Raw genomic sequence first — 19,048 nt, 5'->3', positions numbered from 1 at the left:
GCATCAACCCTTGCAGAGGCGTTGCTGTTTTGTCTTTTGCGCATCTCATTTGATCTTGCAGCGCATCATCGACTCACTCTCGTTTACTGGAGTGACGCGCGCTGCTCATCTCGTTCCCCCCCCGGTCGGTAGAGCGACAGATTACGACCCTTCACTGCATCGAACTGCACATCTCGCACTCGCATAATTGGACACACTTCGAATAGCCGCCATTTCTCCGCCTACCCGCCTGTGGCAGGCGCGGCAATTGAGACGATGACCGCCGACATATCGGAAAAGACGCCCATTGGCGCTCAATCAATACCGACCTCGAGTCACAGCGCCTCTTCAGATGTCGATGCTACGCTTTCGTCGAGACATGGCCAGCCGGTGGAAGTGGACCTGAAAAAGGTCGACTCCAAGCCACCTGCTCCTCCTGTCCCCAAGTCCGACGACATTGATGAGCTTTACGCCCATCTGCCTCCCAACCAGGCCGAAATCCTGAAGCGCCAGGTCTACACCCCGGAGATCAAGGCCGGAATCAAGGCCGTCTATCGATATGCCTCCCGGACGGATCTGGCCATCATCTTCGTATCGGCCTTCTGTGCCATCGCTTCTGGTGCTGCCATTCCCATGATGACCATCATTTTTGGTAGGCTGCAAAATACGTTCCAGTCATACTTTTACAGCAACGGTGGCATGACCTACCACCAGTTTGTCAATGAAATGAGCCACTTTGTTCTCTACTTCGTCTATCTGGCCATTGGAGACTTTATCGTCACTTACATCTGCACTGTTGGCTTCATTTACACTGGTGAGCATATCGCTGCCAAGATTCGCGAACACTACCTGCAGAGTTGTATGCGCCAAAACATTGGCTTCTTCGACAAAATCGGGGCCGGTGAAGTCACCACTCGCATTACGGCTGATACCAACCTCATCCAGGATGGCATTTCGGAAAAGGTTTCCCTTACCCTCTCAGCTCTGGCTACTTTCTTCACTGCATTCATCATCGGTTTTATCAATTACTGGAAGTTGACCCTGATCCTCTCCTCTACCGTATTTGCCCTGCTTCTCAATGTTGGCACTGGAGGTCGTATCATGCTCAAGCATAACAAATCCTCCCTTGAAGCATTTGCTCAGGGCGGCAGCTTGGCTGATGAAGTTCTCAGCTCGGTGCGAAACGCTATTGCCTTTGGAACTCAAGATCGACTTGCCAAGCAATATGACAAGCATCTCGAGAAGGCTCAGTACTTTGGAACTCGGGTCAAGTCCGCTATGGGCGTCATGATCGCCGGCATGATGGGAATTTTGTATATGAATTACGGTCTGGCTTTCTGGCAGGGCAGCAAGTTCCTTATTGAGGGAGTTATCCCATTGTCCAAGGTTCTGACTATTATGATGTCTATCATGATTGGTGCTTTCCAGCTTGGCAACGTCACCCCCAATATCCAGGCTTTCACCACTGCTCTTGCAGCAGCTGCCAAGATCTTCAACACTATTGATCGAACCTCTCCGCTGGACCCTACAGACGACAAGGGCGAGAAGCTTAGTGAGTTCAAGGGCAACATTCGCTTGGAAAACGTTGAGCACATTTACCCCTCTCGACCTGAAGTCAAGGTTATGAATGGAGTGTCGCTTGAGATCCCTGCCGGTAAGACGACTGCTCTGGTTGGTGCCTCCGGATCTGGTAAGAGTACCATTGTTGGTCTGGTTGAAAGATTCTACGATCCTGTTGGAGGTACCGTTTACTTGGATGGCCATGATATTAGCACCCTTAACCTGAAGTGGCTGCGTCAGCAAATGGCCCTCGTTAGCCAGGAGCCCACTCTCTTCGGTACGACTATCTACCACAATATTCGCTATGGATTGATCGGAACGGAGCACGAAAACGCGACCGAGGAGAAGCAGCGCGAGCTCATCATCGCCGCAGCTGCCAAGGCTAATGCTCACGATTTCATTTCTGCCCTTCCCGAAGGATACGAGACCAATGTTGGTGAGCGCGGCTTCCTTCTGTCTGGTGGCCAGAAACAACGTATCGCAATTGCTCGTGCCGTCGTGTCAAACCCCAAGATTCTGCTGCTGGACGAAGCCACATCTGCTCTCGACACCAAGTCCGAAGGCGTTGTTCAGGCTGCCCTGGAAGCTGCCTCCCAAGGTCGAACCACAATTACCATTGCCCACAGACTGTCCACTATTAAAGATGCCCACAACATTGTCGTCATGTCTCAAGGTAGCATCGTTGAGCAAGGTACCCACGATGAGCTGCTCGAGAAGCAAGGCGCTTACTACAACCTCGTTTCGGCCCAGAAGATTGCTGTTACTCAGGATTCCACCGAAGACGAAGAGGAAATTTCCGAGAAGGAGGAGCTGCTTATTCGCAAGCAGACCACCAACAAGGACGAGTACGTAGTTGACCCTGACGATGACATCGCCGCCAAACTTGACCGATCCGCTACACAAAAGTCGGCTTCCAGCATTGCCCTTCAGAAGCGAAAGCAAGAAGAGGAACAGAAGTACAGCCTGTGGACTCTTATCAAGGTTATCGCTGCTTTCAACGCCCCTGAATGGAAGATGATGCTTCTCGGTCTCGTTTTCTCCGCCATTTGCGGTGGTGGTAACCCGACATCTGCAGTCTTCTTCGCCAAACAAATCGTCACTCTCTCGCAACCCATCACTCCAGCGAATGCACACCACGTCAAGAAAGACTCGGACTTTTGGAGCGCCATGTACTTGATGCTCGCCATTGTCCAGTTCCTCGCCTTCGCATCCCAGGGCGTCCTGTTTGCCATCTGCTCTGAGCGCCTTGTCCACCGCGTTCGAGACCGTGCTTTCCGCGCCATGCTGCGCCAGGATGTCGCTTTCTTTGACAAGGATGAGAATACTGCTGGTGCTTTGACTTCGTTCCTCTCCACCGAGACAACCCATGTTGCTGGCCTTAGCGGTGCCACTCTCGGTACGTTGCTCATGATGTCCACAACTCTGATCGCTGCTATTGTTCTGTCGGTGTCTATCGGATGGAAGCTCTCGCTCGTTTGTACCGCTTGTATTCCCATCTTGCTGGGATGCGGCTTTTTCCGTTTTTGGCTGCTTGCTCACTTCCAGCGCCGCTCCAAGGCGGCGTATGCTGCATCGGCCACCTTTGCTTCTGAGGCTATCTCTGCTATTCGGACTGTCGCTGCCCTTACCCGTGAAGAAGACGTCTTGAAGCTGTACCACGACTCGCTTGTTGAGCAGCAGCGACGCAGTCTCAGGTCGGTTCTGAAATCCAGTTTGTTGTACGCCGCTTCGCAATCGTTTAACTTTTTGGTCTTTGCGCTGGGCTTCTGGTACGGTGGTACTCTGATTGGAAAGGGCGAATACAACCTTTTCCAGTTCTTCCTCTGCTTCATGGCCATCGTTTTCGGTGCTCAGTCGGCTGGCTCTATTTTCTCCTTCGCCCCGGACATGGGCAAGGCTCATCACGCTGCTAAGGAATTGAAGGTCTTGTTCGATCGTCAACCCACCATCGACACCTGGTCAGAGGAAGGACTGCCATTGCCTGAAGTTGAGGGAAGCCTTGAATTCCGCGATGTTCACTTCCGTTATCCAACTCGTCCAGAGCAGCCAGTTCTGCGAGGATTGAACTTGACCGTCCAGCCTGGACAGTACGTCGCCCTCGTCGGTGCCTCTGGCTGTGGCAAGAGTACTACGATTGCCCTCTTGGAACGATTCTACGACCCCTTGAGCGGCGGTGTTTACATTGACGGCAAGGAAATTAGCACGCTTAACCTAAATGAATACCGGTCCCATATTGCTCTGGTTAGCCAAGAGCCCACGCTTTACCAAGGAACTATTAAAGAAAACATCCTTCTCGGAACTGCAGACCCAGATGTCACAGACGAGGCCGTGGAGTTGGCTTGTCGCGAGGCTAACATCTATGAGTTTATCATGTCCTTGCCCGAAGGCTTTAATACCATTGTCGGTAGCAAGGGAACCCTGCTGTCTGGTGGTCAGAAGCAGCGAATTGCTATTGCCCGAGCTCTTATTCGCCACCCTAAGATCCTTCTTCTTGATGAGGCGACTTCTGCCTTGGATTCCGAGTCTGAGCACGTTGTGCAGGCTGCCTTGGACAAGGCTGCCAAGGGCCGTACCACCATTGCTGTGGCCCACCGTCTCAGCACAATCCAAAAGGCAGATGTTATCTATGTCTTCAACCAGGGTCGTATTGTCGAAGCTGGTACTCACGCGGAGCTGATGAAGAAGAACGGCCGCTATGCCGAGCTTGTCAAGCTGCAAAGTCTGGCCAAGAACAACTAGAATCCCCCTTCTTCCCCCTTTTTTTTTAATTCATTTGCATTTCAAATTTTGTTTGCGCATGAGATATCCGGCCAGCGAAAAAGCTGCCCTATCCATCTACTGGCGTTGATTGGCGACATAGACAGAAGAAAGTGCAAAGCCTTTCATCTAGGGAGAGGACGAGTCCATATTTTCTTGTTTCATAAAAGTTGTATCTAATTGCGGTTAGTCGAGGTGTATTACCCAGGACCACACTCTTCTCTTCCATTTTACACTTGTCTTATATTTTGCTCTGGTGATGGGACTCTAGAGGCTTGTTTGTTTTTCATTTACGCAGTGTTACGGTGGAAGAGTGCATGGGATGAAGGACCGAGACCCAAGGTCAGACACGCAGATATGTACGACATGATCGGTGCTGTGGATGAATGAATATAAAAACGATTCAAGACTTGAATTAGAAAGTGTTTTATGCAGTGACTGTGCTTTGGACCGCGTAGTGTGACTTGGAATGTCTTGGGTGCTTTGTTATTGTAGCCAAGTAGCAATGTGATGCGGCTGTTGCTGAAGCTGTACTTTTTGTGCATCTTGTGTTTCTTGTCTTGGTCATCAGTCTTGGTGCTACTACAACGGTTGTGGAGAATCGGTTTAGGGGCTGGTGAGACGTAGCGGTTAGATGAATAGAATGACTGCGACCTTTGTACGTCTTGTGGTTCATGGGCAAGAAAGTGATTGAGCTCCAAGGATTGTACGGAGTACCGATTTGGTGAATAACCAGAGCTGAGATTTTGCATGGGGGATGTGGTTGGGCTTGCTGACGGGCATGGTTTTGGGCAAAGGCCGCTCTATCACGCGAGGAAGCCGGACAAAATCTAGCAAAGTGTTCAAGGGAAAAAGAGAAATTGAGAGAATATAGTATTGCTAAAATTTAATCAGCTTCTTTTGGGGGGTGGTTTATCGAAATGGGCGTGCTTTGCGTGGCTAGTGCCAAAACTGCATTGTCAAGTGAAGCAAAAGTGAAGCAAGAGTGAAGCCCGGGCGGAGAATACATGCGTGTTGATATACTTTCTGCTTTCCCAACTAAACTACTCAATTACTGCTACCGGACGTTGCGATTGTAATATCGAAAGCAAGATAAATTATCTGACTGAAGTGAAATTATTAGAAAAATGAGCAAACGAAGGCATAAAAAGTATGGCATGAACCGAGAGGCCGATGATCTAGGGGATGCAGGTGGTGGAATACCCAGCTGAACGAAATGCAGAGGGCGATTGAAGAGATGAAATCGTCCTATTTACTTGGCTCAGTTCAATAAAATAAAATAAATTGAGCTCTTGGACTGTAATGGGGCATTGTTGCCTGTAGAATAGGCTTTGTTGAGGACTACTTCAATCTTTTTGGCGGGTCTATGCATGTGGATTGATTGAAAAGTGACGGAGATGTCAAAACTGCTGAAAACTGCATCGCGCGCTCGAGTAAATCATTCGAAATGGCTGTTGGGAATGACGCCTTCAACTTTCCTTGATCATATATCTCATATGCTTGATACCGACGAAAGAAGGCAATATGAGATCGAACAAGCGCATCATCCGTCGGCCTTACATCCCCGGCGCCCTGCTATTGAGGGACTTGAAGCCGGGGTTCAAGCCACTTGGACTCTACTCACAAGGCATGGACCTCATCAAGAAGTCTCGAAAAATTCTATCTGACCCCTTTCAAGCCAATTTAGATCCCGAAGGTACAGCCATCAAACCGCGGGCCAAGTTATCATCATCGAGCAATGGAAACACAAGGCTGAGGCCACCGCTGATAAGAGGGCCAGCTATGAGATATGCAAACTTCAGGGGCGAGAAAAGAAAGCGAGAGGGGGATGATGGAAACTTTTATCGGCGAAAAAACAGGTTGCTCAACGCAGGCGCCATAAAGATCGTCACAGAAGAGGAAATGCGAGACATTATCCATTGTCGGCCTTTACTCGAGATACTCTATCCCGGCTGCCTAACTCCAACCACAGAGTTCATCGAACGGCCAGACATTTTTGAGTGGTTTGCATCAGAGGGGTTGGTTGACTCTCAGGAAAGTTTCGGAGACTTGACATCAGAATTGAGCTGTACCTTGGACAACCTTACCATCGTTGGTGATGACGACACCATCATGCATACCCCGTATACGAACTCCGAGACTCATAATGACGATGAACGATCAGAACGATCTATGATGGAATATACTTTGGAGTGCGAAAACGTCTACTGCTCAAGAAAACGCTATTCCGAGAGCTCGATCGAGGTCCCTTTCCTGATTGACGAAGCTATAGATGAGCTTCCCGAGGAATTTGATTGGAAATCTGTGCTGCCGGAACTGGATATGACGTGGAGCTTGCCAAATCAGTTTGCCAACTGTGCTTCTTCTTCTGATGAGTCCATGGTTTTCGAAGACGTGTGCCCGGATGTGTTTGGGCCGTCTGCGGCACTGGGTTTGGAGGCGGATTCGAAATTTGAGTATGGCTTGGAAGCGAATTGTGAGGTCGAGGAAACAGAATGCCGAGCTGAAATGGAGGTAGAAGTGGAAGAAGAAGAAGTGGGTGAAGAAATGGACGAAAATGTTGGAGCCGAAGTGTGCGAAGAAGTGGAGAAGGAAATACAACAATACATGGAAGAAGAAGAAGAAGAAGTGGTAGAAGGAGTTGAACAAGAAGTTGAAGAAGTTGAAAAAATGGATGAAGACATGGGAGAAGAAATGGAAGGAGTACACCAAGAAGTTAAAGAAGAGGTTAAAGAAGAAGTTGGAGAAGGAGTGTACGAAGAAGAAGTGGGAGGAGAAGAAGTGGGGGGAGAAGAAGTGGGAGGAGAAATGAAAGAAGGAATGTGCTACGAAGGAATGCACTACGAAGGAATGGAAGAAGCATACAGAAAAATGGAAGAAGAAGTGTACGAAGAAGTTGAGGAGAAAATTGGGGGAGAGGAGGCGAGGGAAGAAATGGGAGAAGAAGCGTGCGAAGAAGCAACGGAGGAAGCGTACAAAAAAGCGTACAAAAAAGCGTACAGAGAAGCAATGGAAGAAGAGTACAAAGAGGCGTACAAAGAGGCGTACAAAGAAGCAATGGAAAAAGCGTGCAAAAAAGCAATGGAAGAAGCACGCGAAGAAGGAATAGAGGGGGCATACGGAGAAATAGAAGAAGCGTACAAAGAAGCAATGGAAGAAGAAATGGAAGCAGCCATGGAAGCAGCAATGGAAGAAGCAATGGAAGAAGCGTACAAAGAAGCAATGGAAGAAGCATACAGAGAAATGGAAGAAGGAGTGTACGAAGAAGGAGTTGGTGAAGAAGTGGAAGAGGAAGTGCACGAAGGAGAAGTGCACGAAGGAGAAGTGTACGAGGAACAAGTCGGCGAAGAAGAAGTCGGCGAAGAAATGGAAGAAGAAAGGTACGAAAAAATGGAAGAAGTATACGAAGAAGCGGAAGAAGAAGCGGACGAGGAAGTGGAAGAAGAAATGGGAGACGAAATGGAAGTGGAAGAAGGATTGGGACAACACCGAGATCAAGGGAGAACACCAGGATCAATCTTTCCAATGACCGAGTTGACATATATAACACCAGCGCCTGCTCTCCAGTTGGAATATCGACCTTTGAATTCGCCAGTTGACCAGTTTCCTCAGGTTGACGGATATAGAGTTGAGCAGTGTTCCCACTGTCGGCAGACTAACGAGGATTTGGTCCAGTTCATTAGGGCTTTACTAGAAAGGATACAGACAGATTTGCTGATAATTGAACAGAGCGTTCGACCTTGCTGTTCTGGAGCGCAAGGTAGAGGCTGCGTCGAGGAGAGTGAATTGAAGGGGGACATGGACATGGAGGATGAGGCATCGGCTTGATCATGCTGTTGTGCAATGGTTTTTTCTTTGGTATCCATCAGAGTTTGTTTTTTTCTTTCTTGTTTTCATTATTTGAAGCTTACTATAGCCTCCATTGGTCGCTCTGATGATGGGGATATTGCTGCGTGAAGGAGGCTGGCTCTCTTTCTGTCAAAGATCTTGTGGCCGATTCTCGCTCTCGCTCTCTCTCTATTCCGCTCGTATATAATCTTATTGACCTGATACCTACAATCAAATACATAAACGCGACGAAGAGTCTTAAATGTTGGTGCTCGAGTGGCTATATATCGATTTGTCGTCTGCTTCGGCATTTGCATCTACGCTTTCAATCGTCGTTTGTTGTGTATCCTGGCGGTCCCTCAGCCCCGCTACAAGGCCAAGTAAATCTTGTTGGGAAACACTACCCTTCTTCATGACTAGAAAATGTTTCCAGCCTTGGTACGCGTGCTCATTATACTGCTTCATTCCCTCTAAGATGGACGTCGCGGCGATGAGAATTGCGCTGCTCGGCCAGCAGTGCCTGATACGTGCCCACAGATTCAGCGCTTCCTTGCCATAGGCGTCCATGGAAGGGAAGTCCTTGCGGTCAATGCGCATGAGTTTTGCCAGATCCTCATGTGCCGTTACGTCGGCTTCTCGCGTGCTCACCATGGAATGCAGCCACGCCATCAGGTCGGAAGCAGAGGCGTTTTCCTGGAGTCCGAGCTCGCACAGCCGCAGCAGCAGCTCCGGAGCAATCGAACCCAAGATAAGAACGCGGGCACACGCCTCGGCACTGGCGTAGGCTTCCCTTGCGCGAGGCATCCGTGGGTTTCTTTGTGCAGAGCCGTCAATGTGCGAAGCAAGCCGCAGGGCACGCGCATTGGCCATGACAAGGAGCTTCCAGGATTCCCAGTTGACAATCCCTCGCAGCTTGTCGATGGATTGGAGGGCCTGGTACGTTTCTAGGCAAGGTGTGGCAGACATTGTGCCACAAAGGGGGGGATATGAAGGGGGTTGGGCGTGTGGTTGGCTGTTGGCCGGCAAAGGCATTGGGCGCAAGGGGTGCCTTGGATATCATATATCAAGGCATTCTAATTTTGTCACTGCCAGGTCATCATCACGTACGGGTACAATGCGAGGGAGAGGATGCTGCCCATCACATCACTTGACATCAAACAGAAGCAAAGGCGCAAATGAGATGGAGAGCCGAGTTACCTTGAGTGTGCAGTGAGTGACTCTTCATCTGCAGCACTGTGGCCCGTCGATGATTGATGATTGACACAGCAAAGGGAAAAGTGTCTTGTCTTGGGTGCATGCCGTGGTCATTCAGCCGCAGCTGGACGGGCAAACAGGCGAATCGGAGAGGTGGCGGCTGTTTGTCTGTTAGTCTGTTAGTCTGTGGAGGATGCCGTAATGTTACGAGTAATATCGTGATATAAGCGCCGGTGGTCGTGGCGCCACTCATGAGACATGAGACATGCCATTCGAGGCAAACAGCGGCCGTGAATAAGGGGGAGAAACGAGTTGATGGCAGGAGGGTACAGTAATTGAGAGTAAAAGGTGAAGATGAGGATTGTAAATTGAAAATACACAATCACGTAGGTACATGTAGGCATCACGAAGGACATGGCTTGTCTTGGCAGGCGGTGGGCCGAATGGACGAGAGCAGCATTTTGCGAAGCCATGCATAATAATACCAAGAGATACCTGTGGATTGGACGCGGAATAAAAAGCAAAATTTGATATTAATTCATAGCACTCCGTACCTTGCCCTTTTAATACTAATCGCTGCGCAACTCGGGTACCTCGATTCTCGCTGCCATTCTACCTACTATACCTACCTACCTTGCTTATTACCTACCTGGCAGTACCTCTTTATATCAACAATGCCTGCCTTTATATCCTCTTACAGGTAGGTATAAGTAGCCGTTGCTACTAACTACCAAGTATCAAGTATCCATACTAAGCACAACCGATTTCCCACATAATTCCATCACCTTGTACCCTTTTTTTTTTCCTCCCGCGGTCTCGCACATACTTTCCATGTCCCGGCACGCCTCGGCAGACACCAATCAAAGCCCTCAATAAACAAACAAGCCTGAGACATGCAGCCCGATGGCTTCTCGTGCCTCTTTCTTTCATTTCCCGTCAAGCACTAGCTCTGGGCCCGGGCTCTGACTCGGTGCGGCTGCAACAGCCAGCCTCGGCGAACCCGTGGTCGATATTACGACTGTATTACCACACCTCCGCCTCAGTTGTTTCTTTTTTTTTTTCTGTTCCCTTTTTTTGCTTTTTTGCTTTTGCCTCCAAGCCCGGTGTTTGATGCTAGTAATCATGGTGCCTCCTGTTTTCTTTCTCATTCCCCCGTCTTAAGCCATCCAGCCCCCCCGTGTTTAGTTGCGGAGATAAAAAGACAATGACATCCCACGATGCAAGCAAGGACTGGCACCCATGATATCCGGTGATTGATTATTAGCATCCATACGAGAGCCTGTGTTCCCTCTTGCTGCCTGCCAGCCTGCACCCTGTTGGTGTCTGGCCTTCATCTGCTCCTGCTTTTCTTTGTCTTCTTCGTCTGGCGATTCCGACGGGGAATCGAGAATCGAGGAATGCGTCAGTCAATGACTCCACGCCGGACATCTGGTTCGGGCGCTGGTTTTGATTTCGGCATGGAAACGCAACCGGCCTCGACGCCTTCAGGATCAGCATCGACATTGAGATCGATATCAGCACAAACATTAGCATCATCAGCATCAGCAGTGCCGACATCAGCACAAACATCAGCATCAACATCGACGTTGCCGCCTTTGCATCGCCCGTTGCGGCCACCAGCGCTCTCTGCGGCCTCTTTATTCTCTGCTTCTGCCTCTGCCTCTGCCACTGCATCAGCCGCTAGCCCTGCCTCAGGTCCTGCTGCTTCGTCATCCGCCGCGCGACTCTCTTTTCCCTCCTCATCATTTCCAACGCCTCCCGCTGCCGTCGCTCCCTCAGCATCCGCGTTTGCATCGGCCTCTTCCACTGCCTCTGCCGCTGCTGCCTCTGCAGCCGCCGGCGCTGCTTCCTCACCATTTTCTTCCACCTCCACCGCCCGCCCGATTCTGCCGCCGTTGCCGCCGCTGCCTCAGGTTTCGCCCTCGCCACTCAGCCGATACTTGTATGGGGGACCACAACTCTCCGAATTTACCTCGTCGCGCCCATTTCCAGTCTCGCTCGAAAGCCTCACCACGCTGCAGCCCGATCCCTACTCGCCGCTGAACTCGCCCTTCAACCGCCTTCCTTTGCTGCTCGGCCCGCAGACGGCCTTTTGGTCGAATTACCGGACCCAGCTCGACCAGCCAAACCAGTGGCTGCAGGATGACTCTGCCGCAACAGACGTCAGTGTCCTTGCCGCCAGAGCCTTTGGCTTCGACCTGAGCGACTTTGCCTCGCCCCTCACGCCCTTCACTTCGCAGCCGCCCTTGCTCCAGTCACCGTCGCGCCCGCCGCGACGTTCCCCAGACCTTCGCGTCGACTTTGAGTTCGGCAACTCTTCCGCGCCACCTCCGGCTTCAGTCTCGGCCCCAGCAGCCTCTTTGGCAGAACCCTCCTCTTCTGCTGTACCCGCCTCCGCTTCTACATCGGCGTCCGCAGCGCCTTCTTCACGTCATCTCCATCAAAACCGCGCTGCGGGAACAACAAACACTAGCCGGATTAGCGCCACTGCCGCCTACACTTCAGCCTCACCACCCGCCTCCGGCCAAGGCTCCGCTCACCTCCCAAACTCTGCTGAAGCCGCTTTCGATAGCGACAACAGTGCTCACGACGAGCTTTTCCACGATCTTGACGGTTTTCCAGGCTTCCCGCTGCCCATCTCCGAGACTGTTGGTAGATCTTCTCCCTCCGCATTCGCCACCATGCCTCCGACATCAAGACGATCTCTGCGCAGCCGGGTTCTCCCCCCCGAAGGTCACGACTCCTCAGCTTCTACTGCAAATGCCAGCAAACGGCGGAGAATTTCGGTTTCTGCCGCTCAGCCCTCATCCGTGGATACTGTGATAGGTGATGACGACGGCGACAACTGGGCCTTGTTCGGCTCCAGCTCTCCGAGACCGGGGTCGAGCTCTGACATGAAAAACGAGGAGTATACTACGATAGACCTCACCGAAGTCAACGACGTTCCCGAAGAGCTTAAAAAGCCAGAGGTGGACAACAGAGTCAAGCTGTCTGCGTTTCAGTGTGTTATATGCATGGACGACGTAACAGGACTGACTCTCACGCATTGTGGTAAGTTGCGCCTGCAAGCTACAAATATAGCATCATGCGGCCTGCTAACATCATGTCTAGGACACTTGTTTTGTGCGCAATGCCTTTACTCCTCACTTAGCATCGAATCAACGAGGGGCAAATGTCCCATGTGCAGAGCGAAGATTGACATGAAGCCCCGCGAAAACTATTCAGTCAAGACGAAGGGATACTGGCCGCTGGAGCTGAAACTGATGACGAGAACCCGTCAAGGCAAGCGCAAAGCGCAAGCCATGGAATAAACATCGCCATATTTACCCTCTCCTTCCTTTTTTTTTTGTAAACAAAGCATTACGAACATTATACCATTGCCTACCTGTTTGTGCGGATACCTCACTAAAGGACGCTTTTCATCCGTCTCACCATAACCGAAGTGCTCTTACATCATCCGGCCTCGCTATAATCGGCCTGATCATCATGACTTCAGCGATGCGTCTCAATGGGATAGGCGCAATATATCAAGGACTGTCCCCTACTTCTGGTCCTACTGCAGCAGAGCCACTAGACTTCCGATTGCATTCGCATAACATGCCTCTCACGCTTGCACATTACCTTACCTCTCTGTATATAGCGCTACTAGTACAAAAAAAGAAAAAATTCTAAATCTTGCAGTCAATCTAAGTCTTAATATCCCTTTGTGAAGAATGTTTTGTATGTGGACTTGTTGTGAAAAACTACCTAGGTACCCAAATTGAAGAAGAAGAAAAATTCAAGGCATACACTACATCATATTCCACGAGGTCTGTGACTTGCGTCTTGATAGACTGCTAGGTATAGGCATCTATTGTCTTTAGACAACTTGCTTTCTCTACCACTATCGCTGCTACTGCATTCCTACCTATGGATCTTGTATGGCTCGTGTCTGCGCAAATCCTTTCCGTGCAAACGCCCATCTTTTCTTCTTTACTTCATTCAAGAAAACGAGCAACAACTCAAAAAAATAAACACAAAAATACAAAGCACCTTGCCATTATCATGCCTTACATATTTCTAAAACCTTATTAAAATAACCAAGCCCTCTCTTGTCCCTCTGTCTTTCTTGCTCAATGAAAAAGCGGGTGGTCATGCTGCTTAGGCTCTGGCAGGATATCATTTTCAAACTGCGGGGGAAAAAAAGGTTAATACTGTCACGCGTTTGTCGAAGGTTTATAAAAAAGGGGGTTAATGGCTTAAATTGACTTACTTCCAAGAAGCTTGTTGCAGCAATGACGACCACCAATGCGTCTGCAAGTTCCTCAATCCGCTCCTCCAGGCGCTGGTCTTCATTCCCTGTGCCAATGCCGGCGCTGCGCTTCAAAGCGTGGCTGACGAGCATTCGGTGATCCGTAAGGAACTTGCGTCCTTGCGTCACGTTGTTATTGCCGCGGCTCAGAATGGCTGCGCCAATGATACGGACAACTCTGGCGAGCAGATCGTAATGCTGCTCCAGCGCGCGGGGGTTTGCTGCGTCGATCTGTAGCTCAGGGTCGGCGGCAAAGAGACCAGAGTTTTCCAGGGTGCGGAAAAGGTTGGCGTGGAGGATGTACTTAGCACCGGTGCGAGACTGAGCCAGCTGAAGGATGATGGAGAGACGGGCGTTTTGGAAGTTTTGCTGATCAGTATTGTCTAGAACCAGCATTGTTAGCACGGGGATTTAAGACGGGATTCGGGATTATTAGAGAAAGGGGTAAGGGGAGGCGTACTGGAAGCGAAGACATCATGCCATTCCTTCATAATGTTCCGCAAAGAGTCAATAAGAATACTGATGAAGTTCAGCTTGTTAAGCGTCTCGACAATATAGCTCTCTCGCTCCTGGCTGTCCATGTGGACCAGAGCGCCTAGGAAGATGAGGGCTGAAGTCTGACACCCTGGGTCTCCACAGTAGACATCATCGCAAACGACATTGATCAGTCGCTCACCATATACCTGAACAGTCTTGAACGTTTTCGGGCGGCTGGCGGTCAATGGTCCAAGATCTTCCGACATGCCCGTCAGATACCGGTAGCAAATTTCATAATAGACGGATCTCAGTTGTGGAGAGCCTGCCCACTTGCCAATTGCCTGGAGACAAGTCTGGAAAAGCTGATACAGTTTGTCGCTAACCAGATTGCCGATAGTTCCATTAATATTGTCCTCAACTGAAAGAGGAGAGAGGTCAAGCTTAAAGAGTAAGACTCTTGCCAGCTTGGCCAGTTCTAGAGCTTCATCAGGACGATCTGAGGCGAATATTTCCAAACTTGGCAGAATAGCCTGCAATGCTTGGAGGAAAAATGACGTCTGTGCTGCGCCTTTATAGTCACAAGACTCAACCATGACCAGCAACACCTTGATCCATGACCGCAAGACTCGGAGAGATTGTGACCCAATCTGCTTTTGTCTGTCGGAGGAAATGAGATACTCAATTATCATAACCTCTTCTCTTTCGATGAGCGCCAGGTCATTAGCCGCAATGGCTGTGTTTTTCTGCGCTTCTCCTCTCTTTAACAAAAGAATCTCTCTAACTCGTTCTAGGTTGTATACTTGGTTGGCGTCGGCGTCGTGCTCCAGGCATGCAGAGAGATCCAGGTCTTTGTAGAATTGAATTGGCGGCGGTGGAATCTCCCAAAATCCGTCTGGCAGGAGGAAATCGAACAAATCAAATACAGTCGGGGTTTGAATCGTCTCGTTGTTCTCTGCAACAATTTGGCCGTTGAGGGCATCAAAAATGCGCCTTTTGACACCAGGCATACGCCCTTGGGCTATTTTGCAGAGTTCCATGGCTATATACTCAAAAGTCATACTTCGAAGCGTCAGAAATTCAATCAGTGTCACGGCTCCATCGGTCACCGGGAACTGTGCGTTTCCAACAGTTTGGCCTTCCCAAGACAAGTCTGGCTGGATGACCGTCTCACGAGTAAGAAGGTGGAAGAGGAGTTCATTCTCGCGAAGCTCTCGGATGACAACCGCAGACGACAGTGGTGAGCTCCAAAGAATGTTTAATATGCGCATCACGCGAGACTTGATGCCAATCAACCACTGTCTCATACCGAGTGCATCGTTAGACGGAGACTCCAGCAAAAGTCCCAATATACTGTGAAACAATGACGTGCGGGATGCAAAAGAGCTGTTGACTTCGACCGAGAGCGAATCCAATCCGCATTTAAAACCCAGCAACAGGTGTGCAATGGTAGGCTCCTTTGGCGTCATTCGAAGACATTGATATAAAAAGTCCAAGATGTACACCTTTGTGATATAGAGGGGCGAATCTGCTCCACTTCCCGCCTCAAGAGGAGTCATTACTTCGGCGATGAACGCTCGTGATATAGCTTCATGCTCTCCATTCGCTTCCATGGCAACAATTGCCTTGTTTCGATGGGCATGGCGACTAGTTCCAGACCAAGCAGCTGTGATCTTAGATGATGAAGACATCTTCTCCAACAATTTTAGACAGGCTAAAGTCAAGTCAGGATGACCTATGCCGCAGTATTTTCCCAGGTCTACCACGAGATTTAGTCTCGTCACCAGCCCATCTTGGAACGAGGCGTACGCAGCATTGGCGACAGGTTGTCTGCGTGAGCCAGATTGGGTCTTGATTAGCGGCCGAACAAGATCGAGATAAGTCGTTTCAAGGTCAAGGACTTTTGATATGACCTCTACCGCACGCAGCACCCCCAAGATAAGTGGTGAGTCTGGAGTCGCGTTGCCAATATCGACAGACTTTTGGTGAATGGTGTTAAAGAGGGCCGTCATCACTTTGTCGTTGAACATCCATTCCATCACTCGCGCGAAAGGATGCATCCTAACATATGTCGCCAAATCAGTCGTCGAGACTAATGAGTCGATGGCAATGTTCGTCTCGTTCGCCAAAACTAGGAGATCTTCGTTGAACGTGGTAAGGCAGGCGAGTATAAATTCGAGACAGCTGAGTCTGAGCACTCTCGTTTGGTGAACGTCTTGGAGCTCCTGAATCTTTGATGAGAAAACAAGACCAATGACAAAATCGATATATACTTCAATTCCAGGCGCTCGGGAACTGGCACCAAGATTTTCTGGAAATGGCAGACCGTCGTTCAGTGGATTGGAATCGCTTGCAGGGGTAACCAGTTCGAGCAAGAGCCTGATGAAGGACTCGGGATCCTCAAAGCCATTGCTCATCTCATCAAAGATGCGATCCATTGACACTAGGGGTGCTAGTTGCGTCGATCGTATCGTGCCCGCGGTTGCTGCACCAACATAACCCCCGGAGATCCAATTCTCCAGACACCTCCACATTGCGTGGTTCTCCTGAAGGCTCTTGCGGCTTACCAAAGACTTCAAGGCCAGGAAGACACAGCCGCGCAGCTGAGAAGGTATGGGGCTGCTGGCCAGTTCGTACAGCATATCGACAAGATTGTAGCCAGAGTTTAACAACAGAAACTGTCTAGTGATCTCACTTTCGCTCGCTAGTTTCGTTATCAGGCGCAGATAGCATTCAAGCATCATGGATGACTCCGGTTCGGTTTCTATGACATCGGAAGCGAGCTTTCCGCCGCGAAACCTTACTGTCTGGGTTGGCATAGGCTTCTGCTTAATTTTGTCTGAGAAAAAATCAAGCTCCTTGAATATCTGAGTCCACGTCAATGACTGAGTCCTTCTCATCTTACCAGACGAATGATGGCCTTCGTCTAGGAGGAACTCATGCGCGGCGGTGGCACATTCGTCGTTGACGGAAATAGCTTGGAGCATCTCGCAAAAGGCTGCAACCAAGGGCGTTGAGGCTCTGCGGGAAGCCCAATGCATAAATCCCGCGAGATTGCTGTCTGGGTCTTGCCAAAAATTTGCAGAGGCATCAGGTCGCCCCTCATAAGCGTATGCGATAATTAAAAGGAACCTCTCCAAATCCAGGTCTTGTTCGTGCGTCTGGCTGAGTTGGCGCTGCTCGTCTTCTTCCACTCTGAGCTTTCGGAGGACGTCAGGTAGATTTGTTATGAAGGCGTCAACAAAAACCTCCAGTTGAGACATCAAACACAACTGGAAGAAACTAGAAAACTGAGTTCGCTCAGAAACCAACGGTGATGATTTTCGTTGTAGCCATTTTCGCATGCCCGCTCGAACAGAGTCATGCCAGTCTGGAGATCGGATATCTCCGGCCACCGAGAGCATGAAGTCAAACGCGCCATCCTTTAGGGAGTCCAGGAACTGCTTTGACCTCTGACGATCCTCTAAAGTAAAGTTAGCTGAGTTGAGATATAAATCGCCAGTGTAAATCCGTACCTTCATCAAGGTCAGTGCCTGGTGGAATAGCAGATTCGGGAGGATCGTCTAGATACCATCCACTATATTCTGCAAGCCACCACGCTCGAACCGTGGCATGTAGAAAGGGAAGCGGCCAGGTTGAGTCATCTGAAGGTGGGAAAATCTGTCTGTTAAGATCTCTGCCTTGCCTTAAATCGTAGCCTCCTTCGGATGATGCAAAGACAGACATGTAGGCGCCGATTGCTGGAACGAGGTGGACTATCATTCGAAGAATATTCACGTTAGTTGAAACATCCACTGGAAAACGTATATGGCGGTACTGACCTAGTAATGTGTCATATCTATCCCATTTTTTCAATATAGAGATGAATTCTGTAAAGTCTGCTGTTTCGGCCTGCCTCTTGTCCACACACTCGCATAGGATGATACCCAAAGCTTCGTGCTGCTGAATCAGACTCACACGAGAGAACTCAACGGTTTCCAGCTCCTCTGGCAGCTCATCCGTGGGTACATTACCCAAAGTCTGAGCAGCTGTCAATTTTTCTCCTAGCTTTTGCAGCCATGTCTTGATTTCCAACATGGCCTGCAGACATCTCGGTGCAAGGCGCTTCGCTCCACCGTGGCTTGGTCGGAGTAGGCGGGTGTCAACGTAGACTTTTATGGTCTCTAACGCGCTCGGCTCTTCTCCTTCGTAGTCCAAGTTATTCAGCTCCAGAAGCAGCCTGAAAGAGTCCAGAACGTATTTGCGCTGCTGGTGGAATCGGATCACGGCGCACTCGAGAAGCGATCGTCCGAGGACAGAGACATCATCCTGGGAGTCTAGAAGGTACCTGGCAGCTTCCACCTCGTCAAGGTCGATCTCATCCGATAGCGAAAACACATCCTGTTGGAACTTGTCGTTGATCGAATACTCGTTGCCGTCAATAGAGACCTTGCCTAGAAGATGTCAGCTGATGTTGCTCCCTTGTTGCTTCGCGAGGGCGCGCATCATACCCGTCTTCACAGTGGTGCGGCTCTTTTCGCTCTTCTTCGGACGCTCCCAGATGCTCCCCAACTCCTTCTCAAATATCTCAAACAGCAGTTCGTTGCTTAGGTTGTCAGAGCTGCTGCCCCCACCGCTGCTCAGCGTCAACAGCTCGCGGTGTAGGGCCTGCAGCGCATCCAGTGTCGTAATCTCGGCCATATTGGCAATCAAACGCTATTGCATATTGGAATTGGAATAAGTCGCGATAACGGGAGCCGCCCAGAAACGCCAGACGCGCAAATCGGTGCCAGCCGTGAGAAAGCGACCGTGTTGGTGGATTGGAGCTTCTGGATATTTTGGCGATTCTGCCAGCCTTGTTCGCGGCGTCTTTCGGGAAGGCGGTGAAGATTTTGCCGGTACATCAGCTAAGTTCGCAGCTGCGCCTAGCTCAAAACGCAGTTCTAGGCAACGGGCTGCAGCTCGAGGAAAGCCTGGGGACAAGTG

At 50.0% G+C, this 19,048-nt stretch overlaps 5 protein-coding genes across 5 annotated transcripts; 3 read left to right on the top strand and 2 right to left on the bottom strand.

The window, feature by feature from the left end:
- Window positions 1-255: 255 nt before the first annotated feature.
- TRIVIDRAFT_80699 (uncharacterized protein) lies at window positions 256-4,729 on the top strand (the record flags this gene model as incomplete). The annotated part of the gene is made up of 1 exon (XM_014097545.1): window positions 256-4,729. One exon carries the CDS (start codon window positions 256-258, stop codon window positions 4,276-4,278), a length of 4,023 nt encoding a protein of 1,340 aa, XP_013953020.1.
- Window positions 4,730-5,820: 1,091 nt separating this feature from the next.
- TRIVIDRAFT_204230 (uncharacterized protein) lies at window positions 5,821-8,124 on the top strand (the record flags this gene model as incomplete). Its single annotated transcript, XM_014097544.1, has 1 exon — window positions 5,821-8,124. One exon carries the CDS (start codon window positions 5,821-5,823, stop codon window positions 8,122-8,124), a length of 2,304 nt encoding a protein of 767 aa, XP_013953019.1.
- Window positions 8,125-8,382: 258 nt separating this feature from the next.
- TRIVIDRAFT_66849 (uncharacterized protein) lies at window positions 8,383-9,090 on the bottom strand (the record flags this gene model as incomplete). The annotated part of the gene is made up of 1 exon (XM_014097543.1): window positions 8,383-9,090. The coding sequence occupies one exon, from the start codon at window positions 9,088-9,090 to the stop codon at window positions 8,383-8,385; it is 708 nt and encodes a 235-aa protein (XP_013953018.1).
- A 3,242-nt stretch (window positions 9,091-12,332) lies between these two features.
- TRIVIDRAFT_158271 (uncharacterized protein) lies at window positions 12,333-12,629 on the top strand (the record flags this gene model as incomplete). The annotated part of the gene is made up of 2 exons (XM_014097542.1): window positions 12,333-12,369; window positions 12,430-12,629. The coding sequence occupies 2 exons, from the start codon at window positions 12,333-12,335 to the stop codon at window positions 12,627-12,629; spliced, it is 237 nt and encodes a 78-aa protein (XP_013953017.1).
- Window positions 12,630-13,430: 801 nt separating this feature from the next.
- Window positions 13,431-18,763, bottom strand: TRIVIDRAFT_157634 (uncharacterized protein; the record flags this gene model as incomplete). The annotated part of the gene is made up of 7 exons (XM_014097541.1): window positions 13,431-13,487; window positions 13,571-13,992; window positions 14,070-17,546; window positions 17,599-17,838; window positions 17,905-18,187; window positions 18,236-18,516; window positions 18,574-18,763. The coding sequence occupies 7 exons, from the start codon at window positions 18,761-18,763 to the stop codon at window positions 13,431-13,433; spliced, it is 4,950 nt and encodes a 1,649-aa protein (XP_013953016.1).
- Window positions 18,764-19,048: the final 285 nt, after the last annotated feature.

Source organism: Trichoderma virens, assembly GCF_000170995.1.
Source record: "Trichoderma virens Gv29-8 chromosome Unknown TRIVIscaffold_85, whole genome shotgun sequence".
Classification (NCBI taxonomy): domain Eukaryota; kingdom Fungi; phylum Ascomycota; class Sordariomycetes; order Hypocreales; family Hypocreaceae; genus Trichoderma; species Trichoderma virens.
The sequence above is the reverse complement of the archived record's forward strand: the minus strand, read 5'-3'. Positions and strand labels throughout refer to the sequence as shown.